The 22396-nt window shown below is 39.7% G+C and overlaps 2 protein-coding genes across 2 annotated transcripts; one reads left to right on the top strand and one right to left on the bottom strand.

Annotated features, from left to right (window-relative positions):
• Nucleotides 1-6797: 6797 nt before the first annotated feature.
• On the top strand, nt 6798-12013 carry LOC117300846 (trypsin-2-like). Its single transcript, XM_033784695.1, has 5 exons — nt 6798-6854; nt 7460-7640; nt 8382-8644; nt 9339-9484; nt 11029-12013. The coding sequence occupies exons 1-5, from the start codon at nt 6806-6808 to the stop codon at nt 11191-11193; spliced, it is 804 nt and encodes a 267-aa protein (XP_033640586.1). The 5' UTR covers nt 6798-6805; the 3' UTR covers nt 11194-12013.
• Nucleotides 12014-13002: 989 nt separating this feature from the next.
• On the bottom strand, nt 13003-21921 carry LOC117300921 (solute carrier organic anion transporter family member 1B3-like). The gene is made up of 11 exons (XM_033784786.1): nt 21617-21921; nt 20660-20960; nt 19505-19715; nt 18505-18876; nt 17692-17856; nt 17020-17224; nt 16467-16638; nt 15927-16114; nt 15370-15434; nt 14451-14662; nt 13003-13212 (listed from the first exon to the last, which is right to left on the bottom strand). Exons 1-11 carry the CDS (start codon nt 21847-21849, stop codon nt 13096-13098), a joined length of 2241 nt encoding a protein of 746 aa, XP_033640677.1. The 5' UTR covers nt 21850-21921; the 3' UTR covers nt 13003-13095.
• Between the last annotated feature and the right edge of the window lie 475 nt (nt 21922-22396).

The following is a 22396-nucleotide window of genomic DNA, read 5'->3' as shown; positions in this document are numbered from 1 at the left end:
GAAAGTCACTTTTCGTGGGCTATATTGACCCCTGACCCTGCGCCCACCGAAGGTACAAATCAACCTCTAACTTTACGTTTGAATTTTGTCACTAAAAGATGTTCTTTGATCCAACCTTTAAAAATTGATTGCGTCATAATCAACCATTCCATAACCACAAATATTAGTACTTTCTTATGAAATTTCATAAAATTTAAAAACATTTCAATTATTTTTTTGAAAGCTTCAAATGCATTTATACAAATTTTCCTTCAGTTTTTGTCTGCCTGAAATAAATGTATCGAAAGCTAGGTTTAAATGAAATGGATCTGTCACTAAACACTTTCTATTGTTATAATAGGGACCGTGTTCACGTAAGGGACAGTAGCGAACACAGACGCATAGGATTACAGGTATAGCTGAAAACGGTCTCAGAACCGTTGGAATCCCACAACGAGTGGTTACCTTCCCCCATGCACAATTATATGCCATGACAATTATATAATACTACAATGGATGGTTTCAGTTGTCATTCTAGAATTCCAAATTCCTATCTTCAGAAGTCAATTATAGATTGGCCTAGGATCTGGTTCATTTTGAATAACGTCGAACAGCAAACAAAGGGAATTCAACCACAGTGTGGTCTATAAAGGTCTCCCAAAACAACGGTCCGCTAGCCAATTGAAATGTTAAATACACCTGAATCAGTCAAAAAATAAACCGCTATACATTTTCTTTCTTTAGGTAAAGCATTGCCAACATATATCGGGCTCTTTGCGAAGTTTCTTCTGGGGATCGACTATTTCCCCATTTGCACCCTTTAACGAAACGTCAAGTCAACACCTTGTGTCCGGATGTTGTGTGCAGGTAAGGATTTCAATTCTTATCCAATAAAATCTTAATCCACCAAAAATAAGCATATTTTATTTTAACCTCCGGTTTGAATAGGAAGTGAGGTCAAATCATGTCACTTAGTCATGTGTTGAAATGTCGCAGATAATGCATTATTCAAAATCATAAAAGCAGGGGTTCTCAAGATGTGCATATTTAAAATCAATTAATGAACATTGTTCAGTAACTATGGCGTAATGCAATGCAGCATCACTTTGGGAAAGAAAAAATATCTTATAGTCTTGCTATACACGTCCAGATAATATCGTTTTGTTTCTTGATGGACCTCACTCAGAACGGGTCGCTATATCGTAATTGCCTGGTGTGACACGACCTGTTACAAGGAAATGACTGGGTTCCGAGTAGAATCATCATCCCAACACTGTTCAAAATTGGCCAACAAAGAAAAAAAGTCACAAAGATGTTTTGAAGACAATTTCATAATAGTCTCGTGTGTGCTCCTGACGATGTGTAGGCCTAGTTGAAAGTATTATGTGCAAATAATCTCGCAAATGTTCTGTATATATATGACTGCGGCCCAGACCAAAATCTTGTGTTCCTCAAAAACGCTTTACTTGACTGAATTCAGCACACGATTGCAATAAAGTTTGATTGCCGGTTGTTTGGGTACACAATAGTCCGATATAACATGCAAGAAACAACCATAACTTACCACTAAAAAGGGTCCCGTCAGTAGTTTGGTTGAAAGCCGTACAAAGATTGTAGCGTACCATCAATTCCACAATATATCAGTATAACCATTTGAGCGAACATGCTACCGTTCGTAACTGTTGAATTAAAGCGGAACAGTTCACCTTTGACTCAGTGATCTTTACTTATCTTTGCACCCCATTAATATTTGTCAGAAAAAGGGAATTTTTCCCGATTTTGAGTATTAGAGATCCGTTCTCTGGAAAAAGGTTCATTTGGGGATTTTTGTTTCTATAGTTAATATTTTATAAGAAACGTGACTTAATGAGTTGTTTTGACTCTCAGAAACATATTTTTTAAACTGCTGGCAAGTTCAATCACGATGTCCCTGATTTATGAGTGTTTTGAGCTGACTTGCAGACGGCTGTTGAATGAATGATAATAATGTTCCATCAAAATTTGGGGCCAACCATGAAACAGCAGCACCTATAGGACCTACTTCATAAAAAGTTTGTTTTTCACATAATAATTATTAATCATAATGAGTTTACATATATTGCTCTATAACACACCACATGGACGTCTCTCAAAGTACTTCGCAGGGTATGTAGAGCTACTTTTTGAAGTATGAGACCTATTCATGATTTAATGAAACAAATCAGCATTTTTGTGAATTAATTGCTATCCTTATTTCATCATTATTTGTAAATTGCAAGCAATACAAGTATGCAAAATAATAAGCAACTAGTTGTTTAGATTTAAGTTTTGATCCTGCCCTCACGCCTACAACCACAGTGACGCACAACATAAACAACGACCCTAACCTTCACTCAGTTTGGCAATATCACGGCCTGTTGAAAACAACACACTTGTTTTAGCTGCAAACTTTGAACCTCTTGTGTTCTTGCGGTAGCACGGCATTAATCAATTCAAATAAATACTGCAATAATAACATGCGATTTCCGTTTGTATGATTTCACAGTACAAGGAAGTACAAGTAGTTTAAGCTACTGGATATTGTTCAAGCCCCACCTTATTTGAACTTAAGAGCCTAGGTCCAGTTTCATTCAGCTGTTAAGAAAATACTGCTTAGAAAATTTGTATTGTTTTAGAAGTTCTTTCTAGATATCTGTTGAATGAAAACAAATTCTTAATAAATATTGTATGTTCATTTTTGCAGTACTTAGAATATTGAGTTAAATTGAATATTGAATTATAGGTTAATGCATGGAGATTGTGCCTTATGTGCATGTGTCAAGATGACAGTGTGTCCATAATAATCCTTTGGTCATCATCACTTGTTTTTTGTATATTATCAGATGGGAAACAATGTATACACCTTTCTACTGCAATGTCACATTCCAAGTTGTTGCCAACCGATGTTGGAAAAACTATAATGGAAAGCCATAAAATGCAAGACAGGTTTACACGGGCGGCAGGGAAGACGTAAAAGAGATATTCAAATTGGTGTTACTGCAAATCTGTGTTAGTTATAGGTGAGATGCAAAACACCATATACGTAATAACTTTTCAATCGGTTGGGGTCCATCAAGTTAACATATAGGCAAAACATTTGGCATAGGGTACAAGAAAGTCCCTTCTCTGTAATGCTGCAGTTCAATCTGAGTGGTTCCAAATGTAAAAATGACATTGTTCATGTTGCGCAAGTTGTGTTTAAATACAAGAAAGTCCCTTCTCTGTAATGCTGCATGTGCTGAATATTTGTTGTTCTTCAATTTGTCTTGATGAATATAACCGACGGAAATTTACTCAGCACTCGAGCGAGATCGTCAAGGGTGCCGTGGGCTGCCGGGCTTGTAGTGAATTCCGATGATTTACAACAAGAAATTCACCTTCGGACTGTTATTAATATTTCCCGTCGGGGCACTTGAGCATGTTGCACGGAAATTACCCCTGCTGCTGTTGAATGGCGAACATCGAGTGATAAAACATAGGTACTGACCGCTTTAGAGCAGGAATCAAGCAGTGTCAAAGCTTTGCTCACCCCCAGCGCCTTGCTTTAACCTAAGGCGCTGGGATGGACAAACGTATCATGCACGCACATTGGTTTAATAATGCGCAGTCCCATCATGCATAACACTCAGGGTGCGTTCGTGTAGCTTCCCTGGGTCGACCCCGGTGTGTGTCGGCTTTTTTTTCCAGGACAAACGTGGGTAATTATCTGCACACGTTCGTCCCGGAAAAAGAAAACGCCACACACTGGGGTCGACCCAGGGAAGCTAAACGAACGCACCCAATCACTGCACCAATGGGTGCGTTCGTTTAGCTCCCCTGGGTCTACCCCGGTGTGTGGCGGGTTTTTTTCTTTAGGACGAACGTGGGTAATTATCTGCACACGTTCGTCCTGGGGAAAAAACCCGCCACGCACAGGGGTCGACCCAGGAAAAATGTTTTATTTCTATGCACTACACACATGACGTACTTCCTGAACAAGTATCTGTGCAAGCGATTAGCCCATCCCAGCGGTCCTGGATAGACTGGCCGCTGGGGCCGAGCGAATGTCAAAGCCACTGACTATTATGCCTGTGAGGGCGCTCATCTGTCATCCATATGGTGCATCAGACAAAGGGTGCGTTCGTTTAGCTTCCCCAGGTCGACCCCGGTGTGTGGCGGGTTTTTTTTCCAGGAAGAACGTGTGCATATAATAACCCACGTTCGTCCTAGAAAGAAAAAAAACAGCCACACACCGGGGTCGACCCAGGGAAGCTAAACGAACGCACCCTATATAAACTCACATAGCAACCAATGGTAAATGCAAAATATTATAAAATACGCAACTTTAATATTAAGTCTGTCAGTCTATTGAAAACGTTTTGTTTGTATATATAATTTTAAAAATTGTGTCAAACGTTGTAACTTAATGAAATTGGTGACAAACTGAGCTAAAAATCTGGTTAAATAATGTAGGGGAATGAGGTTTTTTCTTTATGACATCTGTAAGTGTCGCACACTTACGAATCGTTTGAAATAATTCTTAGGAGTTAAAGGCAGTGGACACTATTGGTAATTGTCAAAGACTGGCCTTCACAGTTGGTGTATATCAACATGTGCATAAAATAACAAACCTGTGAACATTTGAGCTCAATCGGTCGTCGAACTTGCGAGACAATAATGAAAGAAAACAAAACACAATTGTCACACAAAGTTGTGTGCGTTTAGATGGTTGATTTCGAGACCTCGAGTTCAAAATCTGAGGTCTTATTACTTCTTCTCGAAAACTATGGCACTTCATTCAGAGGGAGCCGTTTCTCACAGTGTTTTATACCATCAACCTCTCCCCATTACTCGTCACCAAGAAAGGTTTTATGCTAATAACTATTTTGAGTAATTACCAATAGTGTCCACTGCCTTTAATCGTAATAAAAACAGTACTTGAATAGTAATAACTGCTTTGCAGTGATGTACTGACTTAAAACTTGTTATAAAATTTTGCAGGATTAATCACTGGTTCTGTTTGAATGAGTTAAACCAATGAAAACCTTATGGCCATTACTTCATACATGTCAATATGTCCCCACCCCTTCGACCATCATCAGTTGATCAATTGACTGGTTTTTTTTTCTGTCAGTCATTAATTTTGTTCTACCTGGCGATCGGCAGCTCGCCATGGTAGCTTCGCTGTTCTAGTTTTACCAACTGTATAAGGTCTCTCGGCAGCAGTAGCTGGGACGCTTAAAGGTGTCAACAGCCAACTGCGATGTTGGCCAATGGTAACATCATTGTGTTAATGTCTGGTTTTAAGTGTCACTTTGTTTACAATGTGAAGCTATATCGTTGTTTGTTTGTTTGTTTAATTCTTTTTAAAATTGTTTTTAAGGATTTTAAACATTGATTTTGTGGTGACACATCTATGATGAGTTTGTGTTAATTTCACTTTTGGTCCTTACCCAGACAACTTCATCTGTAACTACGATAGTTTTTTCCCGAGTATTTTAAATTCATCAACAATAACAAAAAAAATGATCTAGTGGTTTACAATGGCCTTTATCTTAATCTTCCCTCAAAAGCCCTACGGATTAAGAGATTGTGTGATACTTTTGTAAAAGTTGATGTCTGTTTCACAGAGACAGATGCATCAATTCTCACACATGATTAAGAAATATAACAGTCTATACTATTACAGTTTAGGGCATTGTCTCGCTGTTTCCATATTGACTCAGCGGCACCAGATATTTACATGACATTACCCTTCCTTTTTCATTTTTTCAACGGAAGTCGTGAAAGTACTGAGTGTACAGTGCTTTATAGAAATCGAGGTTAAAAACAAATTACATTGTTTGTTCCTCATGTAAAACTATTAATATTATGTATAAGACAATAGCTCTTGTGGGTGTGCTGGTGCTGTTTGGAAGCACCTTTGTATTTGACCAATGTTTTATGTCATTTGTAATGATGTCAATCGATCTTCCCTCGTGTTCCTTTCTCACCCGTACTTTAAAATTTGTAAAATGCCATCTGACCAAACATTAAAGAGTCAGTCATGTGCCAAACAATGTGCTTAAAGCATGCTTTTAAAAATGTCCGATTTTTTTTTTAGCTCCGACATAATATAGAGGTCTTGTGATTACATGCAATGTCTTTACTTTTATACGTGATGAAGTGATGATGATGGTGATGAGCATGATGATGATGATGAAGTTTTAATTAGACAACAGCATATCTAATCTAAGATTCTATTCTCAGTACACAAACCTGCACATGCGTTCTCACAAATGCATCCTTGTGCATGTTGTTGTTCTTTCCTTTGCCCCTGAACTTAACCCAGACTTGGTACTCTAATTTCCCCCTAGTGGAGCGCCCCAGTCTCTAGAATTCCCTATGGAGGCATTTTAACCTCCCCTTTTTGCTTTGTCTTTGGTCGCCATAAGGTACCAAAGACGAGCACAACGTGAAAGACACAGGAAAATGGCGTTAATTCACAATCTTCGATTATGCTTTGAAACGTTTTTTATATGTTCCCGAAACGTGTCTGTCGAGACACTGTCTGGAAAGCAAGTTATAACAATCCTGTATATAGAAAGTCTTGGGAAAGACTTTTTAATGGTACAACATAATACAAAACTTTCAAATGAAACAAATACTAGGTACTTTTCCTCCAAAACACTTCCGATAAGTTAATCGGTTTAAAGTTTTAATTATAGCGAGTGAAATCCTCCAAAGGGTGATAAGAAAGTGATGACGTGCAAATATTTTTGGCTATAAAAGACCAAGTGTTTGAGATACTTGTCATTCTACCAGACGCATCGCATCTAAGTATATCATCATGCTGAAGTTGGTCGTACTGTGCGCCCTTGTGGCTACCGTGTTCGCCGGTAAGTATATAGTATAGTGTGTACAATTCCCACAGCATAGGCCTATGACAAGTATAATCTTTTCAAATTTATTTTAGAGACTTGAATTGTGTTACTGTATCAAATTATTTTAAAGACTGAAATTGATGTTACTATAACAAATTATTTTAAAGACTTTAATATTGTGTTTTACATCAAATGATTTTAGATACTTGATTTGTGTTACTTTATCAATTTTTAGGGACTTGTTAGGGACTTATTATGTTGAGATACACCAAGTGAGAAGACTAGTCCTGGTCTTTGACAAATACCAAACGTGTCTAAAAACAGTTGAAATTATTGCTATGGGTGAAGCATTGTGACACTAAATGTGGTTTTGCCCTGAAACAACTGGAAAAAAACTGAATGTACATGTTGCTTTGACCTTTAAGCAACTGAAAAGTTGTGTAGTCTAGGCCTATCTAGTGTTTAGTTACCCAAACATTCATATTTCATTTAGGCCTAACTAGACTGTTGGTATTGAACTAGCATTTTGGACTTGGGGGGGGGGGCGCAAAACAATAATAACTGTTGATGATGCGTATGAAGGGATGGAACTTAAATAAATACATGTTTTCTATTCCCAGATTGCGGTGTCCAGGTCATCTCACCATCTCTGTCCAAGATCGTCGGTGGTTCCGAGGCTGTGCCAGGATCCTGGCCATGGCAGGTGATGCTCAGGAAGCGCTACTTCGGTGGTGACTACCAGTTCTGCGGTGGTACTCTGATCAGTGACCAGTGGGTTCTTACCGCTGCCCACTGCTTCTAGTAAGTTTTAATACTCAATTGAAGACGCCATCTGCTTTCATGTTAACTTACCAGTGGACTCAAGATTCAAGTTTGGAAATTGTTTTGGACAAGAAAATGAAGTAGGCATGTTGATCAGCTGATGAGCATGATTCATTTATCAGATTCAAATTGTGTTTGAGAAATCCTCCCTCTCAGAACAGTTTATACTACCAACATCTACAGTGCTTCTCACCCAGTACGTTTTATGGCCATTTATTTCTTTAGAATGACCCTATTTAAGACACTGGACACTATTGATAATGTTCATAGACCAGTCTTCTCGTTTGCTGTATCTCAATATATGCATACAATAACAAACCTGTGAAAATTTGAGCTCAATTGGTCGTCGAAGTTGCGAGATAACGATGAAAGAAACACCCTTGTCACACTAATTGGTGTGCTTTCAAATGCTTGAATTCGAGACCTCAAAATCTAATTCTGAGGTCTCGAAATTAAACTCCTAGAAAATTACTTCTTTCTCGAAAACTACGTCACTTCACAATGTTTTATACTATCATCCTCTCCCCATTATTCGTTACCAAGTAAGTAAGTTTTATGCTAGTAATTGTTTTGGGTAATAACCAAAAGCCTTTTATAGTGTCCACTGCCTTCAAGGTATAGTAATGGAGGTGCATAATGAATAAAAGTGAGAAGCCATTTGTATGAAAGTTCTAAGATGAAGATATAATTATTGGTTGTACATTTTCGTTCATCCATCAGCAACTTCGGCAACATCAAGGCATACTCTGCCGTCGTTGGAGCCCACGACCGTGATGCCGTAGACTCAACCCAGTCCTCCTTCTCCTTGGAGCAGATCTTCCTGCACGAGGACTACAACACCAACACTCTTGACAATGACATCACCCTCCTCAAGCTGTCCAGCCCAGTGTCATTCAGTGATTACGTCAACACTGCCTGTCTGCCAACATCAGACTTCCCTGCTGGAACCAACTGCGTCGTCACCGGATGGGGAGACCAGGAGAGTAAGTATATCTTGGTCCCTGTATCCAATAGCAGTAAGAAAGCTAACATTGTTCGCACAAAAAAAAGGAACCAGACAAATTATTGCCACCGTCTTGGTCATGTTCCCTGTATCAATTGGCAGTAATAACGCTAACATAATTCGCCCAGGAAAGGAACCAGACTATTTATTTCAACCATCTTGGCCATGTTACCTGTATCCAATAGCAGTAATGAATGCTAACATTAATCGCACAAGAAAGAGACCAGACTTTTCCCATAAACCCAGGAAGGTATAAGCTTTCGTGTGAGATACTGCTAGACAAATCCCTGAACTATTTCCATTTGTTTATTACATCCAGATAAGTTATTGTGGGGATCTAAAACTGTCTCTACGTACCAGATTCGCGGAACAAATTCGAGTGTTATAATTCGTGCAACGTTTCTAACTTCAAATGTTTTTTTTTATTTTTCATTTTCAAAACAGCACAATTTGTCAAAAACTTGTTTAATGTGGACGTCTTTCGATGATAAAGTGGGCGAACAACTTGTTTTCACAGCTCTCATGTTGTCATCCCCAAACGTTGATTTACAACAAACCTGGTTCACGACGTGTGGAATTGCTAAGGAAGAAAAGTGCAACCTCGTAATATCGTATAATAGAGACGGGCCTCCCTTGTTTTTACTGATCCATTTTCAACTTCCATTGTTACTCAGCCGTCGTCGATGACTCCACTCTGCAGCAAGTTGAGGTACCAGTCATCTCGACCACCCAGTGCAACAAGCCACTGTGGTACGGTGGAGCTATCACCGACAACATGATCTGCGCCGGCTACACCGAAGGACAAAAGGACTCTTGCCAGGTACGACTTCTGATTTTTTTTAAAGCAATTGTTTGACCTTACAGATAATTCAGCTTTGTGCTGCCAGTTGTTTTTGGTAACAAAAATTAATGAATGGATGGATGAGTTTAGATATCTTTGTGATGACATTGCATTTATAGCTCTGGAGGAACATCTCATAATATCTCGTAGCATTTGCACACATTATTCTGTATTGGTTTTAGGACATATAGACATTTCTGTCGTTGATAAACAAACCGTGCTGGTAGGGCATGCACGGCTGGATGTTAGAAAACACTCCTTCGTGTTAACAAATGTTGTGACAAAATTCGACATTTCTGCGAACTTCAATTTAAAAAAAAATCACACGATTGGTGTTTTTTCCCAACAAATTCAGCATTATTTTTTGAATATTTTGTAACAATGTTACAATGTGACTATCTATTTGTACTTTGCATTGATGACTTCCCATGGTTTTGTAACCTTGGTTTGTAAACATTTGGGCTGTGACGTTGCAATAGAAAGGTTTAATAGAGATCCCTTGCTTTGACTACCATTTGTTAAATCAAACAATGGAAAGGTGCGCGAAAGTACGCACTGCGCACGACTCTCAGCCATAGACAGGTACGTCTTCATTGACTCTCAGGGAGAAGACTGTTTTTGTGACCACGTTTGCAAGGGTCTTTGGAATGCGCTTATTCGCGATAAACGAAGTCCCTTCAGGGCCACCATATCCTGGCTCGATATCACAAAGCACAAAGATGAGTTGCCAATAAATACCAGAGTCAGTTATTTACTTTTTTATTATTTTATTATTTTAAAGCCATTGGACACTTTCAGAACAGAAAACAAATTAAAAGTTCACAGATTTACAAATAACTTACAGAGTTTACAGAAGGTAATGGTGAAAGACCTCTTTTGAAATATTAGTCCATGAAATGCTTTACTTTTTGAGAAAACATTAAAACAATTATCAATTCTCCATATAGAGAATTACGGATTTATTTTAAACACATGTCATGACACGGCGAAACGTGCGGAAACAAGGGTGGGTTTTCCCGTTATTTTCTCCCGACTCCGATGACCGATTGATCCTAAATTTTCACAGGTTTTTTATTTTATATATAAATTGTTATACACGAAGTGTGGGCCTTTGGACAATACTGTTACCGAAAGTGTCCAATGGCTTTGAGTGACACCACACTTTGCTTAGCATTTATAATAGATTGGCAGTTAAGATCAATCTTAGCAATTTTTTGTGAAATCGAGCCCAGGGCCCAATTTCAAAGAGCTGATTGCTTAAGCATAAAAAGTTGCTAAGCACAACAAAACTATACTTTCCATCAGAATACCGGTAAACATAATATTTTACATGTACAAATGGAACCGGTATCATTCTTAGTTGTGCTTAGCAGAAACAAAAATCAGCAATATTGTCTGCTTAAGCAGCCATATGAAATTTGACCCTGATCACTTAACTTAAACTATATCAAACATTGACGACCAAGCAAAACTACAAACCGGTCCACTCTGAGTTATGCTTGTTCTTCTTAATTACTTTACAGGGTGACAGCGGTGGCCCATTCGTCTGCAAGGGTTCCTCTGGTGCCTACGAGATTGCCGGAGTTGTAAGCTGGGGCTATGGCTGTGCTGATGCCCGTAACCCAGGTGTCTACGCTAAGGTCTCCAACTACAACAGCTGGATCAACAACATCATCTCCAACAACTAAATAATCTTTACAAATTTCAACAAATTAAAATATTATAGATGCGGGGGGTGCCTTCATCGAGGCATACAAAGCAAGTTAAAAAAAAGGGAAACTTTAAAAATTAATGAGTCAGAATAGACTCGGATTCCGGGTTCCAGTTGGCCTGACTCCGTTTTGGTTAGTATGACTCGGAATGTGTGTCCAACTGTGTCAAGCTGACGCAGAACTCAAGTCAAAGTTGTAACTGTTACTCGGTTCAGCCTGATCTAGAAATTAGTCAGATCTCTTCTGGGAACCAACACTCCGGGTCAATTCGAACCTAGAAGTTTGATCTTTGGATATAAAAAACATACTGAAAAGCGTGGTCGTTTCAATTCGAATGTAGAATGGACCTAAATTGCATAATAACGTATATAATAATTTACTGTGTTCTCGTTTACTTAAAGCAAAAGGGGTTCTGTCTTTATGAAACTGTATTTTACATACGATTTACCATGGGCAATAAACATACATGATTCAGCAAGTAGTAACATTGTTCACTTGTGTTCTTTATATGTGGGTATTTTCATACTTTGTATACAAAACTAATGTTTAAACAAAATAATGAGGGCTACAAAAAGATGATCTTAAGATGAGAAATCTATCATCGAAGATTTCAAAATAAATTTTATTAACATGTTTTTAGTACGCGGCCGCAGCGTTACACAGATGATGACACCACAACATCTTGTGAAACTTCATTACACAATAACTTCCTCTGCACGATTACTAAGGGAATCAACGTCTGGAACCACTATAATTGTTCAATGATTTCTGTCAGCACAACACCTCTCCAGCTATGAAATGGTAAGGCCTCGGGTAAACAACTCCTTATTAAGGAGATTGCTGTGCGCGTTGCACATATCGCGTGGCCCAACTGTTTCAGCCGTTGCTCTCAACCAATAGGAATGAAGAAACTGTCTAATAAGCACAGGTGCAAGCTCGTGTGTCACGCCCATGTTTCAACACTTTTTACTGGTCATTATCAAAGGTTTAAACACCCCCTCGGGACGCGCTCTCCACCAGAGGAGTAGCAAAACTGTTTTAGGTAAATATGAATGTACAATTTTCAATTCAATTTTAAAAAGAGACAAGGATTAAAGTTCCACTTCAAACGTGATCCCGTTTCTCGAAAAGTTTATTTTGTCAAGGCACATTTCGGATCACGACGGGGGCCTCATAATAATAATGTGGATTGTGTTTTCGATCCCTACCTGACTGCGTGGGTGGGGTTTCCCTGTTAAATTCTCTCCATTTGGGTTGTTGGCTAGTAAATAGTGGATAAGCGCACTCTTTATTAAGAGTCATTGGCTTCGCCATGTAATAACAAATTTTATATAACACCCAAGCAGATCCTTGCCATTTGATTGGAGGATTGTCCGTCACGTGATAGCAAATAAAAGTACCATTGCACGCTGAGTCACTCGCCGTGCTTTTTCGTTCCATCCGAAAAGTACCATTGCACGCTGGCACGCTGCCAGCGTGCAATGGTACTTTTCGGATGGAACGAAAAAGCTGAGTAAAAACATCACTGCGTGCGCGTGTCTTTGGTAACGCAGCAGGTGTTACTGCAAGAAAGCATAGTAAAATTACTAGCATTCGGCTTCTACAGTTGAAATTGTTTGTTTTGGAAGTTGTTTCTTTCAATCAAAATGACAAAGTTCTACTTGGATGTTATATAAAACAAATAATGAATGTTTTTCATTCGTGCAATGGTGCGAATATGTTCATTCGTTGAAAGAATGTTCCATTCAACTCGGCTCCGCCTCGTTGAATGGAACATTCCATCTTTCAACTCATGAACATATTCGCACCATTGCACTCATAAACATTCATTATGTGTATAATAATAATGTTGCTCGACACCTGCAGTCCAAGTAGCTTTTACACAGTGGTTTCGTAGTGAACTAGAACGGAGTCTTCGACGCTGTCTTCGTTCTCATCTTGACTGACAGATGCTCCTACATGGTTTCTATTTAAAGAGGTCAAGGCAGGTAGTTCCTATATGAGGTGGAAAATGTACACAAAATCGTTATTCAAAAAGGGATAATTTGTTTATGTGTACTCTTATGATGGCCGGAAAGGTCTGACTTCTGAGAGACCTTCCACACAGTTCTTTTCTTACATGCAATTATTCATGTCTTTAAGCCTGTTTCTTTAGGTACGAGTTTGATGACAATACTTTCTGGGGGACATCTAGCTCTCTTCCCATGTTTGAGCTGCCATAAGGACATTATAACAACTACTTCTTTTTCCATCCTTGCACGGTGACCGGCAAGTTCCAGTATTCTTAGTCTCGCATCTCAGAAATTGGCAAAATAATTCCACACAGGCCCCATTTCATAGGGCTGCTTAAGCACAAAATGGAGCTGAGCCTAACAAAATGACGCTTACTAGAATACGGGTTACCAGCCAAAATACCATGTCACAAGTACAATTTGTGGCTGGTATCCTGTTCATTTCTGCTTAGCAGAAAAGTGTTACGCATATTTTTCTGCACTAATCCTTATTGGTATCATGTGATTGTCATGTAACATCTAGAGCCTTTCTTTAAGGACGGCTGGACACTATTGGTAATTGTCAAAGAACAGTCTCCTCACTTGGTGTTTCTCAACATATGCATAAAATAGCAAACCTGTGAAAATTTGAGCTCAATCGGTCGTCAAAGTTGCCAGATATTAATTTAAAAAAAAACACCCTTGTCGCACCATGGTCACACGAAGCGTGTGCTTTCAGATGCTTGATTTCGAGACCTCGAATTCTAAATCTGAGGTCTCGAAATCAAATTCGTGGAAAATTACTTCTTTCTCGAAAACTACGTCACTTCAGAGGTAGCTGTTTCTAACAATGTTTTAAACATTCAACCTTTCACCATTACTCGTAATCAAGAAAGATTTTATGATAATAATTATTTTGAGTAATTACCAATAGGGTCCACTGCCTTTAAGCACATCTGAAAGTGAATTGTACCACAGAAACAGAAAAAACAACAACTAGACATTAAGTTGTTGTGATATCACAAAAACTATAGGTGTTTGTGAGTGAAGTCATCAAATGATGATGGAATGATTAGGTGACGACATGACACCTTATATCAATACAAAGTATGGTTAATGAGTTAGAATATTTTCCCCAAACACATGGGTCAACTTAGCCCTGGTCTTCCTATTATGATGTACACTGTAGTACAATACAAAAGTGAAAGGTCGCCAAGGCTAGGGTCAAGTCTAATCGCTTACCTCATTTTTGATTGGCTCCTTGAGGAATACGTAACATACAATATATCCAATCGCACCCAGGAACTCGAGACCAAGAGGCAATGCGAAGTACACAGTCCTGAAATGGACGATGTCGTACAAGAGGCAGTTACCTGTTTCCCCACATGACGACTGTAGTAAGAGACACGCTTGCTGGATGGCTGCGCCGAATATAAGAGGCGAGGGGATGACACCTGTGTAATAAGAGAACCGAAGAAAGGTCAAACTTATTTGAAACATATGTTTCGAGGTTCTTGAGGGAATTATTATGGTGCTTTCTTGTGGAATGCCATTGACGAAAAGTAATCAAAAGCCAACCGTCAGTGAACTGGTTTAAAGCCTTCTTCAAAAGAGTCATTTTCTCTCATGATGGTAACATAGCTTTCTTTCCATTGGCTGCTTTGTCAGGTATATAGTTTGTTATTTTTTCATATAAACATCATATTTTCAGTTAAATTAGTTAAATATAAGCGTTGTTTTTGTTTGCTAGTTGTTTTGTTCCTACTCGTACGTCCCATGTTTGCTCGTATGTCTGCCCACAGGCTGATGTAATCTTACAAGCCTCGGTTTATCAAATCGACCTCCATAGGCCTACTGTTCACTTAAATGTATTGTTAAAAACATGTCCACTATTACATTACATTGTATACATGCATTTTGTAATGTGTTGACAGAATGGAAATGAATGTGAATTGAGTTGGTAATACACCAAGTGAGTTTACTGGTATTTCACAATTCCTCTCTCTCTCTCTCTATTCATTTGATTTCATTTGACTGCTTTTGTATACACCAGTATACCTGTTTATGTGTAGTGTGTTGTGTTGTGTTGTCATTTAGCCTTTCTTTTGCGAAAATCTGCATGGTTAAGTTCACAGTCTGAATGTTGATAACAAAAGCTTACCCAGTAAACGCATCATCAAGGACGACAAACCAATCGCTAACGAACGGTCATCGTCGTCTACTGCCCTGTGGTGTTTACGAAATAAGATTTAATGAAACTGAAAAACACTGTGTGGACGGTGTTTCAAGTCCCTACATTATGTGGACCTCTTTTAGTTCTCAAGATAGTTTTGTTTGCACTACAATGGAATGAAATCGTAACCCGCCCTCAGCAACCTACACGTGTGTTGCAGACACTCCGTGGACGTCATTTGTACACGTAAAGAAATATCATATTCTGCAACAGTGTAAATTGCACTGTGTGGACGTTTGTAAGTCCACATAGTGTTTCAAGTCCCTATATACATGTTCGTTTAGTCTTTCCGTCTTTTTGTGTGTCTGTCCTGCGGAGTCATTTTTCAAACCCGTTCTCTTGTCTGGATTCCGAAGTGTTACATTTCGTTGTTTTATTTTATATTTTTGTTTAAATCCGAAGTGTATAAATAAAGTAATTAAAATCTCATGTCCACATTTTGGATGTAATGCTTGCCCTCGATAACGCAAGGAGTTCACACGTACCGTACTGAGACCACGAAAAATGTGTTGCCAAGAACTGCGTGTAATGTCGAACTTAAAATGGCGATCGCAACGAATGGTATCAGCGTGTTACATGCATTGGGGCACTCTCCGGCGATCGCTGTCTCCCCATAGTAATCATCGGCAAGCCAATCCGGAGATGCGCCTACACAACTGCAATTGGTGTAAATCTGCATGGATGAAAAGTAGCTCTATTATAGGTTGGTTGGTTGGTTGGTTTACTCATGCAAAGCGCATACCATGTAGAAATAATGTTTGTTTGTAGAAATAATGAGAGGTTGGCCATCTAGAATCCCAGTGATGGCTTGTGTAGTTGACCCTATATGCGCCAATGGAAGAGTCGGTGTATATTAGGCAAAACTAGAAACGTTAAAGATTTTCGAAGAGAGCGAAACTTTTTTAGTAGGTCTACCCAAAGTTATTTTTAAAAGTAAACAAGTGGGAATTGGGAATATTAACTTATATTGATAATGATAATTAGAACATCACAAATTGATTTCGATTGAAACAAATTCCCCTTACCGTAATGTTTCCCTCTTCTACAGTGGAGGCACTTTCTACCGTCGCTAGGCAACCTGCATGACAAGGAGTTGCATACGTCACGCCATCCGAGCCGCAGACTGGTGTGTAATCTGAAAGGCATGCGCAGCCAGAGTTGCACCCAACGGTAAGATTTGGCAACGCTCTTGTATTCCTAAAAGTCAATGCCATGCATGACATATTAGTAATATGCTACCCACATGAGTAACTACAGTGTACGGGTAATTTTGAATGAGAATGGGAAGGGATCAGATCAATAGTCATCGAATTTGCAATTAGAGAAGAATGTCAGAAAAACACCCTCGTTGCATTACGTTGCGTGCTTTCAGATGCCTATTGGCTTCAGCTGAAGTCTTTTATTATTTAAGTAAGAAATAACTTCGAGAGGGAACCGTTTCTCAGAATGTTTAATACTATCAGCAGCTCTCTATTGCTCGTTACCAAGTAAGTTGTTATGCTAACAATTATTTTGAGTAGTTACGAATAGTGTCCAGTGCATCCATCACAATAAAAAAAATCTTCAATAAAAGCTTACGTATTATTGACAAGGTAGTCTGTGGTCAGTCCGGCTGTATTCCGGTTGTCACATCCCAGGAACAAGAACACGACCTGAACGAGTAGGATGACTGGCTGGATGATGACCACAAAACCTGCCATGCCCTTCCTCGTTAACTTCATCTTCGTTACCACTATGCCTCCAATGATATACCCCAATAAGGAACCAGGTGTTACTGTGAGACCTGAACAAGGAAATAAAATCGATGTTATACATCTTTAGTTAGCTCTCATTTTTAACAATTTGGAACATTTTGGAGCTGGTGATGCTTGGTTGCTATTACACTACTGGAGTTTAGTATGGATTAAATTATTTATGACCATTTAATGGCCTTGCTATTAACACTCCCCGGTCATAATTGAACTGGGTCAAAGTCCCGTCGTACCTGATCCTTTTGTGTGTCAGTATGTGAATCCTTATCCAAAACTACAAAAGGGTCATGACGACGTAGACTTGGAGTAAAAATCAAATGTTTAACCACTTTCCTTGACAGCAGGACTTGGACAAGGTCAAGGCTCATTGGGGCCCGGAACTTTGGTCAATTCTGACCTAGAACTTGGGTAAATTCTGACCTGGAACTTGGGTCAATTCTGACATGGAACTTGGGTCACTGACCCGGAACTTTTGAGTATGTAACGGTGACGTATTTACCAAAGATCATGGGGGCCGTGGTGGCTGGCAGTGAAAACTGAGTTTCCAGATACTTCGGCATGAAGACGATATTTCCTATTAGGGCCACTGTGTAACAGCATCCGCCCAGTATGACGGCCATGTAAGATACATTGGTGGCTATTCGATACAATGCCTTGAAGAAACCTGGGATACAAAACAAGAAGTGATCAAAATAAAACACACTGCTCTGTATGCACAGGGAACACTTCTGCAGCCACAGAAGACATTTTTCCAGCTGTTCAATACGAGGCCTTGAAAAAACTTGTTTTACAAAATATAAATGCTCAAATTTGTTGCAACTTTCATGCAACTTTGAGTTAACACTGCTCTGTATGCACGAGGAACACTTCGGCAGCACAGAAGACGGAATACATCATTCTTCTATATCTGTTCTATACAAGGCCTTGAAGAAACTTGTGATACAAATGCAAACGATAAAATCGTTCGATTAAACACCTTTTCAGGCTACTTGGAGATAACCAACTCCACAGTGTGCACAAGGATATATTTCTGCAGCACAAGATACATATCTAACTCACTATCCCAAGGGAAATGATGAGAACAACTGAAGTGTGGGTGCATTGTCCTATTATATTGGAGATTGCCTGGAGATGGTTGCCTGTACATTACCTCTTGTGGCATGGCCTTATCAAACGGACTGAAAAAGGGACTCACCGGGTAGCAAGGGTTAACAGTTCGGATACTGAGCCGGAGGGTTAGGAAGAAAAAGCTGGCTACCTAGAAGGAAAAGAATACTGTGTGTAGGTTTTGTCTCCATATTTTGGTTTTTACCTATCGCATGTGCGTATTTGGTTTTGCCGCTCTTGTGTAGTGTGGTCGTATTGTGCATCCCAGTTCCATTGGTGACTTCGGTTTGTTCCTGTGTTATCTCCTCCTGCCCTCGTCTCTCCTCTTGTCCACTTCGTCTCCCCTCTTGTCCACTTCGTCTCCGGACCCTCTTGGGGAACAGAGCAATCGGCACACTCACTAGAATCATCAGCACACCGAAAGTTGCATACGTTAGCCACCAGGCGCCGATCCAGTTAGGATCGCCTGGTTGGGCGCTAACTGTCGCCTTAAGGAAGTCGGCGTGAATGGAGAGACAGTAGCCGCTGATGGTGAAGCCAACCAATGGTCCCACGGCGTAGCATACTGACAAACAAGCTGCAAGGTACGAGATCAAAACAAACCGGAAAAATAGAGTAAAAGTAACGCAGACAATTATTATTCTACATGGCCGTAGAGGGCGTTGTACAGTTGATGAAGTCAGAGCCGTATTTTGAGAGACTGCGACAACTTGCGATTACGAAAGTTATTTCGTGTCAAAATAAAAAAACACGCGTTTGGCAAAATACAGGTTGCCAGACTAGTCTGCCCATTGCCTTTAGACCCAAAATGGCGTCCAGCAACCACGTGACCGAATAAACTGGTCATTTTGTCTCTCACAGCTCTAGATGGCTTCTCGGCGGACAGGGTGTGACACCCTGCGTTTTGCAATTTCAAGACACCTTGAAAAACGCGAGCGTTGAACCATGATTGTGCAGCACATAGACCCATCTATTGTTTACAAACATTGACCACTATGCTCGATGCAGTCTTGCGTTGTACACAATTAATAACGCATGGATTTGCACCCAAAAATAAAAATTTGCTTTGAAACATCATCAAGTAAATTCATTTCCTGTTCGGTGGCAACTGTTTAATTCGTCAGTCATTTTGGCTGGTTACACAATTTGTAATACATCACTAAACATTATAAAAAGAGGTATGTTGACAGAAGCTTGGAACAAACCTATATATATTGGGAGTGAGTTGCGGTCCAGGTTGTCATCCATATAGGTGATGGCTAGAGGTGACATCGGTGCTCCACCAATACCAGTTAACATCTGACCAATAATGATCCAAGATACCTGCCACATGAGCGATCCGGAGGTTTCCTGTTCCTCGGAGGTACATACCTCAGTGTTTGTGCCTCCTGTTGTGTTTTCAGATAGGAGGCATACCTGGAAAACATCATAACTTTAAAACACCCATTTCTTAATAACTGAACTAGCAAAGCAAAGCAAGTAAGTTGAACATTCAATATTTGTTTGTTCTATTATAATAATTTGTTGGATGTTTGTGTGAATCATACATCTTTCCAACCATTTTCATTTTATGACAAGCGACCATAGCCTAAATAGACCAAATCTAAAGGCAACATGTCGCCTTTAAAATCACCTGGAAATAGAATTGTTTTTCTTTCAAACATAAGAGTATATGCTTACGAACAATAAAACAATTTTTTTAGTAATTGTTTGCACGATTTATAATATGTTTAAAAAATATATAAAGTTGTTTGGGGGCTGACTCCGCCTACCCCTTTTTTGACGTAAATCGAGGCAGACTTTGCCTGCAATGCGTATAGTAAACACACGTGCAAAGTACATGTACGTCCAAGTCGTGAGTTGGTACATTTCAAAAAGTGTTTTTCTGCATTCAGCAGCAATACACCTGGTCGGCATTGCCGGAAAAAAACATTATTATTTTTTTTTAAACGTACAAACTCACGACTTGGTCCGTACATGTACTTTGCAATTGTGTTTACTCTACGCATTACAGGCAAAGTCTGCCTCGATTGACGTCACGAACAGCGCCCTCTCGGGTCGGGGTCTACTCATAAATTTGTAAATAACATAAGAGCTGATTTGTTAAAACCTTAGTTAACTGTTTATTCACATCCCACTCATCAAAACACATATATTAGTGACAAAAGCTTTATTTTGAAAAAATACCACTTCCAGGTGACTTTAAGTTAGGACAAATTAAGCGTGTTTGGGTCACGCTTATTTAGGGAAATTGTGTTTATCAGTGAACAATTAGTACTGCAGCACTATTGTGTTATTTATTTATTCATTTATTTGATTGTGACAATCATGAACTTTACTCTTAGAATTAGCGTGTTTACCTGATAGAGTTTACCAGCGGTTGGCTGTTCTGACTGGTTCTGGTACGTGACATCATCACTGACAGCCTGTGAAAACTGCGAAGGTGTCTCGTAGATAAATTGCGGTAGCGCGCAAAGCAGAAATCCTACGCCGATAATAACGCCGCCAACCCCGATGAAACGCGGTCGGTGACTCTTGTGCCCGAAATGCGCCACGAACAACACTAACACTATGCTGGCTATGTCATTGCAGATTATAAAGGGTGCCATCTGAGAGGTCTTGAGCTGGAAGCGCTTCTCGATTGTGCTCAAAATGCCTCCCCTGCATGTGCAGAAACCAGAAACACAAACAATTTGGTTTTGCATTTACATTTCAAATTACAAAATAAATTTTAGCATGGCGAAACCAAGACTGGGGCAGGAGTGGGAGAGCCCGACCCGCTTATAACCATAGCCCATCCTCCCCCTTGCACCAAAATGGGAAATGCACACGCATGCACGATTCCAAACACTATATAGCACCTAAAATTATGTGTTCCCCCCCCCCACCACACCCCCTTAAAAAATGTCTGAAATCGGTGAATCATTTACACAGCTTTCCCCGCAGCTTCTCAAGTACTACTACGAAGTTTCTATAACCCAGACAAACTTTATTGCAGTGTTCATGTTGTGTAAACGACGCTTACAACACTGTCTAAAGACATCTGACGTCACTTCCCACAGAAGATGAGTTCGGGGTGCTCGGTTGTCGAATGCGGATGGGTTCGACATTACCTCATTTTAGAGTCAGCGTAAACAATTTGTTTCTTAATCTGATGCTTCTATTCATACCTTTTTATGTGATTTTTCCGTAAGGGGAAGTTTCACTTTAATAATTTACTGGAAGGAAGTTGAAGAAAAAGCGTACACAACAAAAAGCTTCAACAAAAACAATGTACATGTGAATGCTTGTTGAGCGAAATGTAAGTGGATTTTTACCCGGTTGCCGAAAATGAAGCTGATAACACAAAGCAAACCAAACTCAACCAGAAGACAAACAAGTACGGAGAGTCGAGGCTTTGGAGGCAACTGCAGCAACACTTCTCATCGGTCGTTAGGGCTTCTTTGCCTGGTACCTCATCGTCGTGATCACAGTGCTTCTTCCTATCCCTTCGTTCATTTTCTTTATCAGTTGTTTGCACCGGCTGGTAGCTGTTCATCGGTTCATCCATGGTTGTTTTCTCTGATAAAGTTGATAATGTGCTTTTTAAAAACTTGAGTACTAACTCTCTACGGTCTGTTGTTGTCCAGCCTGTGCCAGTAGTCTGTATTTGTAGGGATATGCTCCGATGAGTCGAAATAGACCTGACAATGTGAAGGTTAAGCTCTATATACAAAATCTTTATTTGGATACGACACTGCACTCTTGTATTGGTAGACTATTGATATTTTGTTGATAAAGTGTAACAGCAGATTAAAGTCCACTGAATTTTTACTTTATAAACCAAATACTGTGTCAAAGACCAGGGCTGATTAGTTGTGTCAGTGGACAAAACATTTTCTCACCAATGTGCTAGCAGGGCTCAATTTCATGGCTCTGCTTAACACCGAATTAGGCACTTACGATCACCTTTCTCGGCTTAGGCCTACACGTATACGCGCCGAATTTCTGTGCTCTTCTGGTGGAACCGAACAATGCCTAGTATGGAATATGCCCGACGAGCACAAGCCACAACTCCCAGCTTATCCGTGGACGTACGCGGAATTCCCTGCTTCCGT

The sequence above is a fragment of the Asterias rubens genome, chromosome 16 (genome assembly GCF_902459465.1).
Source record: "Asterias rubens chromosome 16, eAstRub1.3, whole genome shotgun sequence".
NCBI classification, from domain to species: domain Eukaryota; kingdom Metazoa; phylum Echinodermata; class Asteroidea; order Forcipulatida; family Asteriidae; genus Asterias; species Asterias rubens.
Note: the sequence above shows the minus strand (reverse complement) of the source record. Positions and strands in the feature narration are given on the sequence as shown.

What these genes read in the sequence shown, in the direction of transcription:
- LOC117300921 (XM_033784786.1), bottom strand. Translation starts at nt 21,849, where the DNA reads ATGGATGAACCGATGAACAGCTACCAGCCGGTGCAAACAACTGATAAA. An exon ending in GCTTCATTTTCGGCAACCGG is followed by an intron (nt 20,961 to 21,616) that starts GTAAAAATCCAC and finishes CTGCACATGCAG; the next exon opens with GGGAGGCATTTTGAGCACAA. An exon ending in CTTGATGATGCGTTTACTGG is followed by an intron (nt 14,663 to 15,369) that starts GTAAGCTTTTGT and finishes CTTATTACACAG; the next exon opens with GTGTCATCCCCTCGCCTCTT.
- LOC117300846 (XM_033784695.1), top strand. Translation starts at nt 6,806, where the DNA reads ATGCTGAAGTTGGTCGTACTGTGCGCCCTTGTGGCTACCGTGTTCGCC. An exon ending in TGTGGCTACCGTGTTCGCCG is followed by an intron (nt 6,855 to 7,459) that starts GTAAGTATATAG and finishes TTCTATTCCCAG; the next exon opens with ATTGCGGTGTCCAGGTCATC. An exon ending in ACCGCTGCCCACTGCTTCTA is followed by an intron (nt 7,641 to 8,381) that starts GTAAGTTTTAAT and finishes TTCATCCATCAG; the next exon opens with CAACTTCGGCAACATCAAGG.